At 41.8% G+C, this 16,950-nt stretch overlaps 1 protein-coding gene across 1 annotated transcript in view; it reads left to right on the forward strand.

Annotated features, from left to right (window-relative positions):
- IGSF21 (immunoglobin superfamily member 21) overlaps positions 1–16,950 on the forward strand; it is a 393,709-nt gene that overhangs the window by 130,599 nt on the left and 246,160 nt on the right. Inside the window, exon 2 of the mRNA XM_072609085.1 lies at positions 16,554–16,666. Within this exon, the coding sequence (XP_072465186.1) occupies positions 16,554–16,666 (113 nt within the window). The remainder of the gene's footprint in view (positions 1–16,553; positions 16,667–16,950) is intronic.

Genomic DNA, 16,950 nt, shown 5'->3' on the forward strand with positions numbered 1-16,950 from the left:
AGAAAGAAAACAGGACCAGAAGTTAGGGGACTTAGACCTGGGTTCCAGTACAGGCTTAGGTATTAACTCAGAGATAATGGCATTAACATTGGCCAAGTTCCTTGACCTCTCTGAGTCTATATCCTTATCTCTAAAATTAGGGCTTTAGTGAGGATGATAACTAAAACCCATCCCAGCTCTAACATTTTAAGTTCTAGGTTCCTTCCAGCTCTATTATTCTGTGTTCTAAGGACCCCACCCTCAATTTTGACATTCTCTGTTCTAGGGGCCGTCCCAGCTCTGACATCCTGTGTTCTAAAGTTCCATTGCACAACTGACATTTCATATTCCAAAGTCCAGTCTAACTCTCAACTTCTTCACTCTATGGTCCTTTCCAGTAATGGTGTGTAAAACAGATATTTTGTTACAACACCCATTCTCTGAAACACATCCCTATCCTTTTCCATGCTCAAGTCCTCCAGCCACCATGCAGTGTTTCCCACTTCAGCTCCATTTCATCACAATGAATGTTGGAAATGTTTGGAATGTTTGGAAAGTGGGTTGGTCTTTTGAGCTTGTTCTGAACCTCTTGAAGTCTGGCTGTGGGTGGAGATGCAGTAGGTAAGAGAAGGTATGGGAATGTATGAGTACAACCTCATGAGGTCAGGACAATTTGTAAGTCCTCTGAAGTCAAGAGCAGTTTTCTTTGCCTTTCTTTGTGTTACCTGCACTGAATACAGCACCTGGCACATAGTAGGCACTTCCTAAGTGTTTATTGTCTATGGACTGTCTTTAACAAGAGACAGTGCCCACGACTCCCATGTGGTCTTGGGTTTGGGGAACAGAAAAGTGCCTCATTTGAAACTAAAATATCTCTCAAAATCTACCTGAGAAGGACTTAAAATGCCAGGCCTGCATTGAGACTTTATCCTGGAAGCACTGGGGAGCTGCTGACTCTTCCTGAGGAGAAAATGACTTGTTTTCATAAAGAAGATTCTTTTGATAGCTAGATGGAGGACCAAGGTGAGAAGGGAGAGACTTGGAGTCAAAAAGACAGATTGGATAGCAACTGAAATAGTCTGGCAAGAGATGATGACTGTTAAGGAGGTCAAAGACAACTGGGCTGGGTGGGTGGCTCGGGTTCTCAAAGGCTGCCTCCCAGGGAGCCCCTACAGCCTGTGACACCAGCAGTCCTAGGTCTCAGGGAGCTATGGAGAGTTATACTTTATCTCTAATGTTCATGAATACAGAGAGTTATGGGATTTGGGGAGGGAGAGAAGGGAAGGGGTTCATCCTGAAAAGGAAGGAGTAGCCCCTTCAGCTGGGTTGGAAAGGAGAATAGGTCAGGGTTCCTAGGATGCTTTTCCATCCCTCCTCTCAAAGTCTTAGCTTTTATTTGGAAGCTGAAATGACCTGGTGATACAAAAAGTATTTTGTTGTCTAGCCATTTTCAGTTATGTCTGACTATTCATGACCCCATTTGGGGTTTTCTTAGCAAAGATTCTAGCAAAGATGGTTTGCCATTTCTTTCTCCAACTCATTTGACAAATGAGGAAACTGAGGCAAACGGTGAAGTGATTTGCCCAGGGTGACACAGCTAGTAAGTGTCTGAGGCAGATTTCCACTCAGGTCTTCCTGACTAATAGAGGTTAGGCACTCACACACTGCACCACCTAGCTGCCCTACAAAAATTATAATTCCTGTATAAATCATAGAGGCCTAGAATTAGAAGGGACCTCAAAGGTCCTCGGGTCTATATGGATACCCAGACAGACAACAGAGAATGTCAAAGCTGGGGGAGGGGGCCTTTAGGACACAGAACATCAGAGCTGAGAGGGACCTCAGAACACAAAGCTGGAAGGACCCCTAAAACATAGAAAGTCAGAACTGGGAGGATCCTTAGAACCTTGAATGTCTGAGCTGGGGGGGGGGGCAGGGAGAGTTTGGAATACAAAATATCTTTGCTGGAAGGAGCCTTAAAACACACAATGCCTTAGTTAATAAGGACCTCCGAAATGATCTTGTCTATCTTTCTAATTTTCTAGCATTTGAAATGCAGCTCAGCAGGTGTAAGTGACTTGTTTGTGACTAGTTAGTGGCAAAGCCCAGCATTAGAATACAGATCTTTTGGCTTCTAGCTTAGTGTTTTCACAGCTCTACCAAGGTTTGTGTTTATAAAGGTTCTATTACTGCCTGGGGTTGCCGGTCCTTATTATTAATAGTGTAACCACATGATTATCAATAATGAAACACAAATTAATAATAAATAAACAAACTAATGATAAATAATACATACATCATGAATAATACATTAATACTATGAGTCCTTTGAGCATGTATCACCTCTGACAGTGAAGAATTTGATTAGCTGGCTAAAGATCACAGAGGGGGGATATTTCAGGAAGGGTTGGGAGGTCAGGGGCAGGGAAGTCGGTTAAATGAAAAGGGCCAGATCCTATCCCAACAGAGGCATCAGATGTTAAGCCAGCATGGGCTTGATGTGTGAGCAGCCAAAGGATGGTGTGATTATGAATAAAGGTTGGGAGGAAACAGGCTTTCCACTCTAGTCCTCTGCATCAATGCCGCTAACTCACAAGGGAAATTCTGCAGCCAGATCTTTTGGTCAGGGTCTGCCATCAGTGGCTGGGCTTGAAGACAAGTCCAACTGAGGATTTCAGTTGGGTCAGCCTCTGAATTCCAACCAATGGAGGGCTACATGGACCATCAGCTATTTTGATCTATGAACCCTAGTCTCACCTAATAAATGAATGGTTTCCTTACTCTCTCCACAGAAGAACTGTATATGAAAAAATCCAGGCTCTTTCTTGAGGATTTCTGGGCCACTGGAGAAATACCTAGAATTAAATGCCTTCCAAGACTCACCCAGAGGGTTTGGTTCAATTTCAAGATGGAAGATCTCAGGGATCACTTAGGCTGAACTTTATTGAGTAGAAATATACTCTACAGTGTCAGTGACAAGTGGCCATCCAGACTCTGCATGTGAAGGGCTCCAGGAATGATGATGAGCACACTAACCTCCTACCCCAAGGCACCCCCATTCCACTTTTTTCGGACAAGTGGGGTTTCTTCCATGAAGTCTTACTGGCTCTGGTTCCCTGCTGCTTCCTTCTTCTATAACTAATTTTCCAAGCAGAATAAGCCTGATCCTTCTTTCATATGACTTCCCTTCAAAGAGTGAACAGTAAGGTCAAGGAGTTAACACTATGACATGCTGCCTCTTCACCTTTTGTCTCCCCCCACCCAGGAAAGTTAAGACTGCATTGAAAGAGGCATCACATGCCAAAATAATAAGGCAACAATTTGGCTCTGCGCTTCCCTAGTCAGACCACATTTTGTACTGTGTTCTTGCTTTGGGTTCCACATTTAAAAAGGATAATTGTTAAGTCAGAGAGGGTCCAGAATAGTTACCAGGATATTGAAATACCTCAATAATATTAGAATCATCTGAACAAACTGGGATGTTTAGCCTAGGAAAGAGAAGATGTGGTGGAGGGTGGAGGGGGGGTGGGGCAGAATGTGGGAAGGGAACAATAGCCACCAAGTATTTTACAGGAATGGAAGAGGGTTTACATTTGTCCTATTTGACCCTACTGGCTAGAACTAGGAGCACTGGGCAGAAATTACTGAACTTTGCTAGGGAAAACTTCCTAACAGTGAGGGTCGTCCAAAAGTGGTATGAACTGCCCAATTCATGTAATTGGCATGCTCTCATCAAATGCCTTCTAGCAATTTGTCCGATATGTTATAGTGGGAATTCCTTTTCAGGTATGGGTTAGATGACTACCGAAGTTCCTTTCTGAGATATTTGATGACTACCATCAGATTCCTCCAAAAAGGCTGTCTGCCCATCTCTGATGTCAATGGCAACCTATCGGCCAGTTGGGTCCCTGAAATCTTCCCACCATCTCTCCATTCATTTGGGCTTTGTTTCTTAAAGGGACATTCCCAGGACCCTGGCTCACCTCTGGCCCCAGTTCCTGACAGGGAGAAAGTGGACCTTTGGAAGAACCCGTTAGAATCACTCAGAGAGAGTGTATTTCAATCGACCGTCTGTACCTGTCTAAGAGATGCTGTTACAGTAATTGGTTTGTTGTAATAATATTTATTACGATAGTAATTACACAGCACGGGAAGCTCAGTGAGGCTGTCATAACTGCCCTGACATGGTATTTATCTTCATGAGATAGGGGTGACCTCTTTTCTTTCACAAGTGGTGGAGCGTGGAACTCCTGTTATCGAGGGCAGATAAATCCTGGGTCCTCAGGAGCTGGGTGACATTGGGAATTGATGTCATTCCTGTACCTTTAGGCCAACCCCAGGTTTTTAATCTAACCGGAGGAGAGCTGATGCTACTGCTCACCAGCTCCATGTCAAAAGGTTCCAGAGACAGAGGGCTAGAAGAGCCCAGGGAACTTCTACAAGATGACTACCCTGACATTGGCAGTCATAGGATCGAGAGCTGGAAAGAGACCTTAGGGATTTCTAGTCAAATTCTCTCATTTTACAAATGAGGAGGGAACTGAGATCCACAGAAGGTCTTGACCAAGGTCACAAAAGCAAAGCCAGGACTGTCAACCAGCAGCAGTCTCAGATGAGAAAGAAAGCTTTTGGTCCTCTAGTCTTCATATATTTTAGCCTTGGGGAGCAATAGCTTTATGATTGGTCTCCCTCCCTCAAGTCTCTTCCCTCCCCAATCCGTTCTCCCCAGTCTCCAGATTCAAATTTCTAAAGTACAGGATAGACTACATTACTCCCCTGCTCTACACGAGCTCCAGTGCCTTCCTGCTGCCTCCAGGATAGAATATAAACTCCTCTGTTTGCTGTCTGTGACTTTACAGTCTGGCTTCAGCCTCCCCTATCTGGCTCATTATATATTACTGCCCTTTATGCACTCTGTGATATGGCCAAACTGGCTTTCTTACTATTCCTTACAAGAGATATTTGATTTCTAGCCTATATGCCTTTGCACCGGCTGCCTTTCATGCTTGGAGTGCGTTCCCTCTTCACTTCTGCTTTTTAGAATGTCCAGTTTGTTTCAAGATTCATTTCAAATGATATTTTCCTATATGAAGCCTTTCCTGACTCTCTGCCCCCCAAGAAGCTATATGAGGTATTTCCTGATCCCCCCTTTCCCCACCTCCCCAGAAATGACTATGTATGTATGCGTATATGGGTATGTGCTTATATATATTATATCTATATATTACATGTATATACTATGGATATGGATATGCATGGTCATATAAAGGAATATATATGTATATACAGTTATACAAATATACATACTATATACATATTTATGTATATACACATTGTACAAATTATATGCCTATATAAAAGCATATATAGGTGTTCATATATGTATGTTGTGTTTAACTATAAACCTCTTCATTATTTTGTTTGCTGGGCATTACTGATGTTGGTACCATGTTGCTAAGTACGCGCTAGACCATTGCCAGTTATGTAGACAGTACAGAAAGAGAAGGCATAATCCAATCTCTCAAAGAATCCCCTGGCTGATTAGGGAAACCTAGTCCTTGCCCTTGGAATTCCCATATTCTAGAACAAGGGTGGGGAACCTGCAGCCTCAAGGCCACATGTGGCCCTCTAGGTCCTCAAGTGTAGCCCTTTGACTTGACCAAATTTGGATTCAGTCAAAGGGCTGCACATGTGGCCTCAAGGCTTCCTCACCTCAATCTGGAACATCCATGAATATCCTTGAGATCATTCCAAAGCAATGTATCAATTCAAGTCCACTCAAGTGAACAACCATCTATGAAGGCCCCACAGTATTCTAGAGGCTGGAGATACATAGATTAAAATCCTTGCCTTCAAGAAGTTAATATTCTGGTGTGGTCATAGTGGGATTAGAGAGAGAGGGATGCAATATAGAACCATAGCATTAGGGAAGGAAAGGAAATATAAGATTATCTAGTAATTTTTACAGTTGAGGAAACTAAGGAATGGAAAAGGGAAATGATTTTTCCAAGACTCTATAGGGGATTAAATGGCAGAACTAGAATTTGAACCCAGAACCTCTGATTAGAAATGCAACCTTTTTTCCATTTCACAATACAACTGCATCCACAGTTAAGTAAACATAAAGCCTAGAATGCTTTTCAGGGGGAGCACATACTAACAAGTGGGAAGAGAGATGAATGATGGCCTAGAGTAGAAGGCGTGTTGAAGGATTCAAGGTGAAAGTAAGGAAAGAATGCAGCCTGGTCATGGGGGACTGCCATCCAAAATGTACAGTCAGGACATGGAATATCATTGACAAGAAACAGCCCACAGGCCACTTTAATCAGAATAGAAGGTATGAAAGAGTGTCAATTTAAGAGGACTGGAAAGGTAGATGAGAGTCATATTTTGATGGACCTCAAAAGCTAAGCTATAAGATTGAATCCATCCTGGACATTTATTTATTGATCCTATTTATAGTTAATTGGTTTTGTCCTGTAACTGTTTAAGTTGTGGTTCTCTGCCTCTGGACTTAGTTCAGGGCTTCAGCTGACCTGTAATGGGTTAAGTTTAAAAATTCAGCTCTTTTTGCCTCAAAAAATCTTGCTAATCTTAGGGTGTGCATGTGAAAGAAAGGGCACCAGGCCTGATATCGTTATCTCACCAAGCTATCCTTCAAGGATGTCCAGTTCACTGTATGAAAGTCTGGGTCATTATTGCAGGTGGACTGAATAGCGAGCACTTGTTAGTCACAAGGAAAGTAGGGGGCCATTGCTAGCCCCCATTCCCAAACTTCCAACCAATCATACAGAACCTCATATCTATAACCAATCCCATGCCTCAGTTGTACCATGATGTCTCCTACCTTGTTCTGTTCTTTATTCCGTATTCCCCAAAACTCCATAAAAAACATCCCCTTCATTTGGAGTCTTAGCTTATTGAGAAAACTGAGATCTGGTTGGTTATTTGTGCTTTACCAATAAATTGATTGTGCTTGGATTTTTTGTGCCTCAGTCTACCTTATTCATTTATTACAGCTGAAGAGTTTGTGTTTAATCCTGGAGGCAGAAGGATATTGCTGCTGAATATTTTTTGAGTAAGACAGTGACATGGTCAGATGTATGTTTTTGGAATATCAGTTTGGCAGCTTTGTGGGAGATGAGTTGAAGAAGGGAGATAGGAGGCAAGGAGGAGACCAATTAGGAGACATTTGCAATAGCCTAGGAGAGGAGGGATGAAAGCCCCTCCTAGGAGGGATGAAATTACAGTAATGGGTGTGTGAGTGGAGAAGTAGGCATGGATGCTGGAGATATTAACATAAGAAAATAACCTAGTGAATTCTCTGGACATGTCCAATTAGGTATGTCCATTAGAGAATGCTTCCTGGCCCTGTACCAGGTCAGGAAGTGATGTTTTATAAGGACATGGTTATCTAATCTGAAAACTGAATCTGTACTAATAAGAAACGTCTAGAGTTGTGTTTCCAGGAAAGGTCCACTTTTTAACAATGGTCTCCTAGAGACAATGACTTCACCTTTGTTGACTTTAATGACGTGGCAATCCAATAAAAGAGACATTTGGGGAGTAGGCAGGACTTTGTGCTGTCCCTAACATCCCACCACATAGGTAGCCATCTATTCTATCTAATCATAGAGTTGGCCCAGAGCCATTTGCTTAAGCATACTTTTTACCAAATGCAAAGACCAGAAAGGAGGGTGGGGAGCATCCAGAGACAAGATTCTGGATGGGAGAATTATTTTTCATCAGCTCATTGGGTAGATGCCTAGTTGCTAAATATCGCTTGTGATTTTGCTAAATGTATGTTAACGGGAGTGGTGTAAATGCTATCAGAGATAGAGGGGGAGAGTGATGGCGCCATTGAAATAATGAAGTGTTTAGTTGAGATGAATCCTTCTCGGCTCCCGATCTGGCTTCTCGATATGACTTTGGGGGTGGGGGGGGTTCACACTGCAGCTGATTGGTGGCAAATTTAATGCTGATAAAAAAAAAAAGAGAGATCTGTCTTTACCCTCTGGCTAATTAATTGGCCAGATTCACTTCTTTTTTGTAGCTCTCAGTTGTTTCAAGGATGGTGGTAGGAGGGTTAGCCTAGACCTTAAATTGGGCTCTGCTCATCTGTCTGCCTAATGAGTCACTCCCTCCTCCTGTTCTGACTTTCTCAATGGACAGAGAAACTTGTGGTGCTTTCTTGAGTTGGGGGAAGGGGAGTAGCATAGTAGCAGGAGGCTTTGACAGAGTCCTGTCCTTGGATTCTTTCTCACACATGTTCTTCACCCTATTCGGTTACTACCTCACCATCATTTAGTTACGTGACCTCTTTCCACATCTTTAACCTTGAGTATTGTCTTGTTACTCTTTATCTAATTTAATGTATTGGAGTCAGAGTACTTGGCTTTGAATCCTGGCTCTGATCTGTAGTATCTGTGCGATCTCAGATGAATCATTTCACCTCTCTGAACCTCAGTTTTCATAACTGTAAAGCAAGAAGACTGGTCACCAAAGTCCTTTCAAGTTCTGAATTCTATGATGCTAGCTCTTTCCTTCTGGTGGTGGGTAAGCTATTATGAGCTTTGGCAGGTAAAACCTCTTTTTCTCTCTGCTACCCACCTCTTTTTTCAGAGTGATTTCACATTACTGCCCCCATCACATAGCCTATGGTCCAGCTAAACCAATTGCTTCTCAAATTTATCACCCCATCTATAATCCTCATTGAGTTGTCCCCAATGACTAGAATCTTCCTCCTTATCTTGGAATATCTAGCATTTCCTCCTATAGAAAACCTTTTACTGGTTGTCCAATTCTTTGTATCTCTTCTATGTAGTTGTCTCTGTAAATCTATTCTTTTTCTCCCTCCAGAATACACTCTTGGAGGTAAGGGACTATCCTGTTTTTGTCTTTGTATCAAAATTGTGAAGCATAGGTCATAGCACATACTAGGCACTTAACAAATGCTTATTGATTGCACTGAATTGAATTGAATTAAATAGAATTGAATTGGTAGGGAAAGAAGATTCAGAGGGGATAAGGAGCGTGGAGAAAGTGACAAGCATAAATATTTCCATCTGGAAAATGAGAAGTCTGGGCTTGATGATGACTAAGTGACCAGTTTTACTCTCAGTTCAGCTGCTGCAATGGGATAGTTGGGTTAGGGGAAGGCAGACAGCGTAAAGTGAGAGGAAAGTTGCCTTTGTGTGCTATCCTTATCTTCCAGGATGTGTCTTTCAATTAACTCCTGTCCCAGGAGAAAGCACTGGAGGAAAAATCTTAGTTTCAAATACCTCTGATAAGGATCTGACATCCAAAATATAAGAGAAATATATAACCTTTAAACTATTCTTTAATGGATCGTCAAAGAATATGAACAAATGGTCCTCATAAGATTATCAAACCATGAAAAACCATATGAAGAGAGGGACAAATCAAAACAACCCTGAGGTTTGACCTCATACCCAGCAAACTGACAAAACGACAAAAGCTGAAAAGTCAGTGTTGGAGGAGTTGTGGAAGGATAGGCACACCAATGCATTACTCTGCTATGAATTGGTACAACCATTCTGGAAAACAATTTGGAATTATGCCGATAAAGTTACGAAAATTCCCATACTCTTTGACTCAGAGATTTCAATACTAGGTATATACCCCCAAAAAATCATTGACAAAAAGAAGGGTTCCATATACACCAAAATATATATCACAGTACTTTTTGTGGTGCCAAGAAAACTGGAAACAAAATAGAGTCCCCTTGATTGAGTAATGGCTGGACAAATTCATATGGTACAAGAATGTAATGGAACATTACTGTGCTATAAGAAATGATGAACATAATGAATTTGGAAAAACACAGAAAGACTTATGTGAGCTAATGCACAATGAATCCAAGCAGGAGGAAAACAATACTCACAATTACCACAACAAGGTAAAAAGGGGAAAAAAGACAAAAACCACAGAACAACTGAAATGGAATGTTGTCAAATTATAAAGGCTAGGCTTGACCCCCCAAAAAGAGATATGAGCAGACACTCCTGTGCCTTCTCCCTTCCTCATAGGTTTACTATTGCATTACATTATCAGATCTTTTCAATGTGTTAATTAATTTTGCTGAACTTTTTTATCTTCCCTAAAAAGAAAATCATTGTCATAACAAGAGCTGCTCCTCTGGAAAGGTAGACGGAGAGAGTTACACAGAAAAAATACAGATGACATCTAAACAAATGATAACAATAATTTTTTTAAAAACCATAGAAGCTTCCTGGTTGAGTCAGAATATCATTATCAATAAGCATCCTTGTTCAATCTTCACGCCTATTTCCCTGAGTGTTTATAAGATCTGACTTACTGTATGACCTTGAACAGAGAATTTTCGAACTGGAAGGGACCTCAGACACCAATTAATCTGACCAGAGCCTGAGTAGAAACTCCCACTACAACATTCCTGACAAGTGTTCCTCCAGCCTCTACTTGAAAACTGCTACTGAGGAGGGATCCTATTATCTCCCAAGGCAGTCCATTCCACTTGTGAGCAGCTCAAATTGTTAGGAAGTTATTCTTTACATTGGCCCAAAGTCTGCCTCATGAAGCTTCCAGCCATCACTCCTAGTTTGGAGGAATTCTGGGGCTACTTAGAACGAATATAATCTCTAGTTGGTGACAGTTATCCCTCCCCCCACTCAGTCTTTTTTCTCCAGGCTGAACATCCCTAGTTCCATCCATTGCTGTACAGTTGGTCCTTCCAGGTCCCCATCCTGATTAGAGTAACTGTTTTTCTTAATGAAGTCAGATTTTCAGATTAGCAACATGTTCCAAAGCTGCCCCTTAATGCTTTCATCATCTGATATAGATCTGCTATGAAGGAATTTATCTAAATCCTTCTTGAATCTGTCTAACCAAAGCAGATGACAGCACATCAGTACATGTCCCCTCCAACTTATGATATCTGCCGGGCTCTGATGATAATAACTACTCACATTTCTATAATAATCTAGTGCTTACAAAGCATGTTCCTTGAAACAACCCTGTGAGGTAGGAAGTGCAGCTATTTAGAGCTCCATTTTATAGCTGAGAAAACTGAGCCTGAAGAAGCTGAGCTGAAGAGGAATTGCCCAGGGGAAAAGTTAACCATCTCTGACCACGCTACCAGCATGTGTATGAGCTAGGAGCTGAACTTAGAGAAATTAACTCCACGTCTTCTGGCTTTCTACTATGCCATTGTTTTTTAAGGCTTACCCCTGATACTTGGTTCTTGACCATTCCCATCCCCTCCCAACTCTACCTTGACCTCCACCTTCTAGGTACTCAAGTACTTATCCCCTAAGCTGGATTCCTGGCTTTATGTTAATTCATCAAACTGCAGAATTCCTAACCTTTAGATACAGGAATCCACCTGGAGCAAGGAACATGATCATGGTGATGACAACATCATGACAATGTTGATAATTGATAAGAGATTGTGTGGGCTATGAAAGAGAGGGGAGAGGGAGGAAAAGAAATGAGAGGAGAAGAGAGGAAGGCAGAGAGACAGAAACAGAAAGAGAGATACTCAAGTCCTGCCTGGGAAACCCATTGACTTTACTTGGCCAATGCACTTAATCTCTCAACATCCTTAGTAGCACTAAGACTATATTGGTAGTAGAAAGGATACTGGCTTTGGAGCCATCAGATTAGCATCTCAACACCTGAGTTCAAATCTCAGCTCTGCTATTTACTACCTGTATACCTTTGGACAAGACTTAATTTCACAGTGTGCCCAAGCAATTGTCTAAGACTAAAAGTTACAAAACAGGTTGCATTTGTTAGAATTTTCTCAACAAACTTCCCTTTATAATGAAATCACAAGTCAGTTAAAATGTGTGTGCATACACCACGTGTATGTATGTCTGTATGTGTACACACATATATGCAGATATATGTGTGTGTGTATACATATACATATAAATCACTATTATATCTGGCCTCATATCATGTTTTATGATTTGCTGAGCACTTTACAAACATTATTTCACAACATCTCAGAGCTGGAAGTTGTCAATAAGCATTTAGACCTGGACTCAGCATCCTCCCACATTACTGGACCATAAAGACTTTAGAAATCATCTATTCCAGCCTCCTCACTGAAAAGATGAGGAAACTCAGCCCCAGAGAGAGGAAATGACTTTTTTCAGGTTATATAGTAAGTTGGAGGGCTGGGATTCACAAATCAGAGGGCATCTAATCCAGCACTCTTGTGGGCAGGGTAATCTGCTGTGCAGAAGCCACTCACCCCAAAGTGGTCTTCAGTCCTGCTCTTGAAGATCTCCAGAGATGAAGAACTTACTGTCTCCTGAGACAGTATCAGGTCTGGACTCCAAGGAATGGGCTAGATTGGTCCCTAGAGGGACGTGATTTACAGGTGGGGTTGGGGCCATTAAAGAGAGAAATCTTGTATGGTCTCTAACAGATTGAGGAGGAACTAAGAGAAGATGGGGCTTGTGGGAATTGGAGGGTTGACTAAAGATTGGAGGAGGGTCAGGACATAATAAGATTTAAGACCAGAAAGGATCTTAGATAATTTAGTCCAACTCATTTATTTCACAGATAAAGTCCAGATAACAAGTGCATGAATTCACGTAAGTCATAAGTAACATAGCTACCAGAGATTTGCTGTTAGATGCTATGTCTCTGAATTTCGCTTCCCCCTATACCATGCTCTCTTTCCACCTACCTTCTAAATAGGGTTCTCCTAGTAGCACAAGGGCTGATTTCCTTTTTCTTTTCATTAAAAAAACAACAATTATATCTTTGTTTTCACTTTGTTGAATTTATTTCTGAATATATCCGTCTTGTCCGTCCTATCCTTTGAGCAAAGAGGAAAAAAGAGAAGGAAAAAAATCATAGTTCAGCAAAACTAACAAACATACCCTACTAAGTCTGAAAGTGTATACAGTGTTCCGTACAGGTAGATTTCCTGCATCTGCAAGGAAGGGAAAGAGATGCATTTTCTCTTCTCTTCTTTTCGGGACCAAGTTTGGTCACTATAACTAGAGAACAATCAGGCCTTTTTTTTTCATTTATATTATTGAGATCATTGTATATGTTGTTCTCCTCATTGAAATTACTTCACCCTGGATCAATTCATTAAAGGCTTCCCATGTTTCTCTGAATTCATCCTCATCATTTCTTATGGCACAGTAATTTCCTACTACATTCATGGAATGCAATGCCTTTGGCCATTCCCAAACAATGTGCACCTATTTTGCTTGAAGTTTTCTGCTATGATGACTGTTTTAGAATATATAGGACCTTTTTTTTGACATCATTGGAATATATACCCATCAGAGGGATCTCTGGATCAAAGGGTATGGATGTTATAGTCATTTTCTCTACATAATTCCAAATTGTTTTCCAGAAAGTTTAGACCAATCCACAGCTCCACTAACAGCATATTAGTGGGTCTGGCTTTCCACAGCTTCTCCAACATTGACTAATCCCATGTTTAGCCATCTTTGCCTGGGTGTGAGTTTGATTTTTTTCTCTCTGAGTTTTGGCTCTTCTAAAGTTGAATGCTTCTGGAATGCCTCCATGAAGCCTAGCCCCTAATGTTCACACCTTCTGAGCTTGTGATAACTGGGTACTATCATTAGCAGTCACAACAAATAGGGCTGCCAGCATCCTCTCCTCCCACCAGAAGCATACCTGTGACTCCCTGACCACTAACTAGTGTTGACATTGCAAGCTGCCTTTCCCATCTCCACCCCCAGTCTGCCTCTCCAAGTCCCGGAGAGAGAACACGATCTCACCATCTGCACCCACCTCAGTTGATTTATGTCAAAGCAAGGCAGGCTGCTGGTGTATTGTCCTTCCTCCCCTCCTTCAGGAAGAAGAGGTGACCTCCCTGGTTATTCTGGGACTTAGTGAGAATAGTGGACAGCAGGCATTTTTTCTGTATCTTTAAAGGAATCATAATTAGCAAGGGAAGAAGGGAGAGGAGAAGGAACCAGCACCAAGCCACTACAGAGTCCAATGGTAAGAAGCAAGGACTAAAGACTGAGGAGTTAATCAGATGAGCTCTTGGTTGAGACATATCTCTACACGCTCTTTCTACCTCAAGGGAGAACCAAGGCATGAAGTCACATAGTCAGAAAGCTGCAAAATGAGAACTCAGACCCTGATTTTCTTAGTGTAAGTCCCAAGCTCTTTCCTACTCCATCATGCTCCCAGATGCCCAGACCCTGGAGAACAATTCATTGGCCAACTGTCGGAATATATAAGTAGGTATAAGAAAGATATTTTATAATTAACAACCACAGAATGTTAGAAGCAGACAGGCCCCTTAGCAATAATTAAATTCCACTCATTTTATAGAGGAGCAAACCAAGACCCAGAGAAGGAAGATGACTTGCAAAGTAGGAACAAGACCTTGACCCTCAGATATGGTGCCATTGCTCTACAGTGCATTCTAGTGTTTATAAGTATGGCCCAACCAAAGGAAGCCTTTCTTCCAAATTGCCTCAGTCATCGGATACTCAAAGTACACTATATTTTTTTTAATCCAGGATGTTAGAACTAGTGGGAGCTTTAGAGAAAATCTAATCTACCTCTCTCATTTGACATAAGAGGAAACTGAGGTCCAGAGAGGAGAGGAGAAGCATTGTAGTCTCACAGTTAAAGTACTGGTCTCAGAATCAGGAAAACTTGGGTTCTAATCTTGCCTCAAATATACAGTAACTCGGGGACTCTGGAATCCTCTCTCTCTTTTTTTTGAGACAATTAGGATTAAGTGATTTGCCCAAGGTCAGGTCCATCCTGACTCCAGGGCCAGTGCTCTGTCCACTGTGCCACCTAACTCCCCCTCTGGGACCCTCTTAACTTCAGCCAATCTCAGTTTACTCAAGTGAAGTCAAAAAGCATTTTTTAAGGGTTATTATGTACAAGTCAGTATGCCAAGTGCTGGAGATAGAAAGAAGGGTAAAAGCATTTTCTAGGCCCTCAGAGAGCTCACATCCCAATGGGGGTGACAACATGTAAATAACTGTAGATAAAAAGGTTTATATAGGGTAAATGGAAGATAATTCCAGAGGAAAATGCCCAGTGCCTTATAGCTAGTAAGTGTTTGATATAGAGTTCAAACTCAGGTATTCCTAACTCCAAATCCAGGATTCTATCCACTACCATGCCTGCTTCTGGGAAAGCAATATGGTATACTTGAAAATGTACACTCAGGAAGCTAGGTGGTGCAGTAAATGTAGAGCCAGGCCTAGAGTCATCAAGACCTGAGTTCAAATCTGGCCTCAGACACTTACTAGCTGTGTGACTCTGGGCGAGTCACTTCACCCTGTTTACCTCAGTTTCCCCATCTGTAAAATGAGCTGAAGAAGGAAATGGCAAACCACTGAAATATCTTTGCCAAGAAAACACCAAATGGGTTCATGAAGAGTTGGACGTGACTGAAATTGACTGAACAACAATAGGTGGTACGGTGGATAGAACATTGAGCCTGAAATTGAGAAGACTTGAGTTCAAATGTGGACTCAGACACTAACTAGTTACATCAGTCTGGACAAGTCACTTAAATCACTGTCTTAGTTTGATCATATGTAAATTTGTAATAATAATGACTTCTCCTTCCTAGGGTTGTTATGAGGATGAAAAGAGATAATATTTGTAAAGTACTCAGCATGGTGCTTGGTACATGGTAGGCTTAGATTAGTATATTTATTAATAAATGCTTGTTTCTTTCCTTTCTTCTTAGCCCACCATTCAAGACCCTCCGTGATCTAGATCCAACCTAGTTTTCGTGCATTTTCTCTTCTTCTTCTTCTTCTTCTTCTTCTTCTTCTTCTTCTTCTTCTTCTTCTTCTCCTCCTCCTCCTCCTCCTCCTCCTTCTTCTTCTTCTTCTCCTTCTTCTTCTTCTTCTTCTTCTTCTCCTTCTTCTTCTTCTTCTTCTTCTTCGTCATGTAATCTATATTCCAGATAAACTGTGCTACACAATGAACCTCAAATACTCCTAAGCTTTTGTACGCTATGCCTGTTCACATTTTGCCCATACTGCAAGGCTCATCCCAAATGCCACCTCTTCCATGAGGTTTTCCTCCTCTGACCTGTTGCTGATCTTATAGAACATTGGAGTAGTTTTGTGCACTAGCCGTATTCTAAATTGTATAATATTTGTCTACCTGACTTCTCTAATAGGTTATAAGTTCCATGAGCGAAGGGACCACATATCTTTGAATGCCCTGCAGTGATATATACAGGATCTAGATTATTCATAAAATTTCATTGAACGAATGATAAAATGATGAAATTAATGACTGGCTGAAGCCCAGGGTGGAGGGATATAGTAAAATACCTTTTGAGAAGGGCGGGGTACTTTTCCACCACCAGCTCTTGCCTCTCCCTCCCACTTCAATCCACCTTGTGCTGTACTTCTTGATGTGTTTTCTTTGAATGTTCTGGTGTATGGTGATACTTTATGTCTTCCACACTCAGCCAAAACTGGAAGCCCCTTGAGGACAGGGGCTGTGCATTGCCCTCAGACTGTCCTTGCGCCATCTCATCCTCACTGACCCCCTCTCTCCTCTCTCATGTTCCATTGCAGGCTACCTGACTGTCAGCATCGAGCCGCTTCCGCCAGTAGTGGTTGGAGATGCTGTGACATTGAAATGTAACTTTAAGACAGATGGCCGGATGCGAGAGATCGTCTGGTACAGGGTAAGTTATCCCCAGCCCACAGTACACTTAGGGTTTGCGCGGCTGCTAAAGGTTCTGCAGAAGGCGAACACCAAGGTCTGATTCAATTTACAGCCCAGATCTAATCCTCATCAACTTTCCTTGAGCTGGCCATACACCTCCCAGTTTTCATGCCTTCTAGGGACCAACCTTGGAGACCACTTGGACTCCAAGAACTATGCCTAAGGGCCTTCCCTGCCAGCTGTTTGCTGGCAGCAAAGCTGATCTTGACTGTACTAGATCTATCTCTCCACCTCTTGGAATCC

The sequence above is a fragment of the Notamacropus eugenii genome, chromosome 5 (genome assembly GCF_028372415.1).
Source record: "Notamacropus eugenii isolate mMacEug1 chromosome 5, mMacEug1.pri_v2, whole genome shotgun sequence".
NCBI classification, from domain to species: domain Eukaryota; kingdom Metazoa; phylum Chordata; class Mammalia; order Diprotodontia; family Macropodidae; genus Notamacropus; species Notamacropus eugenii.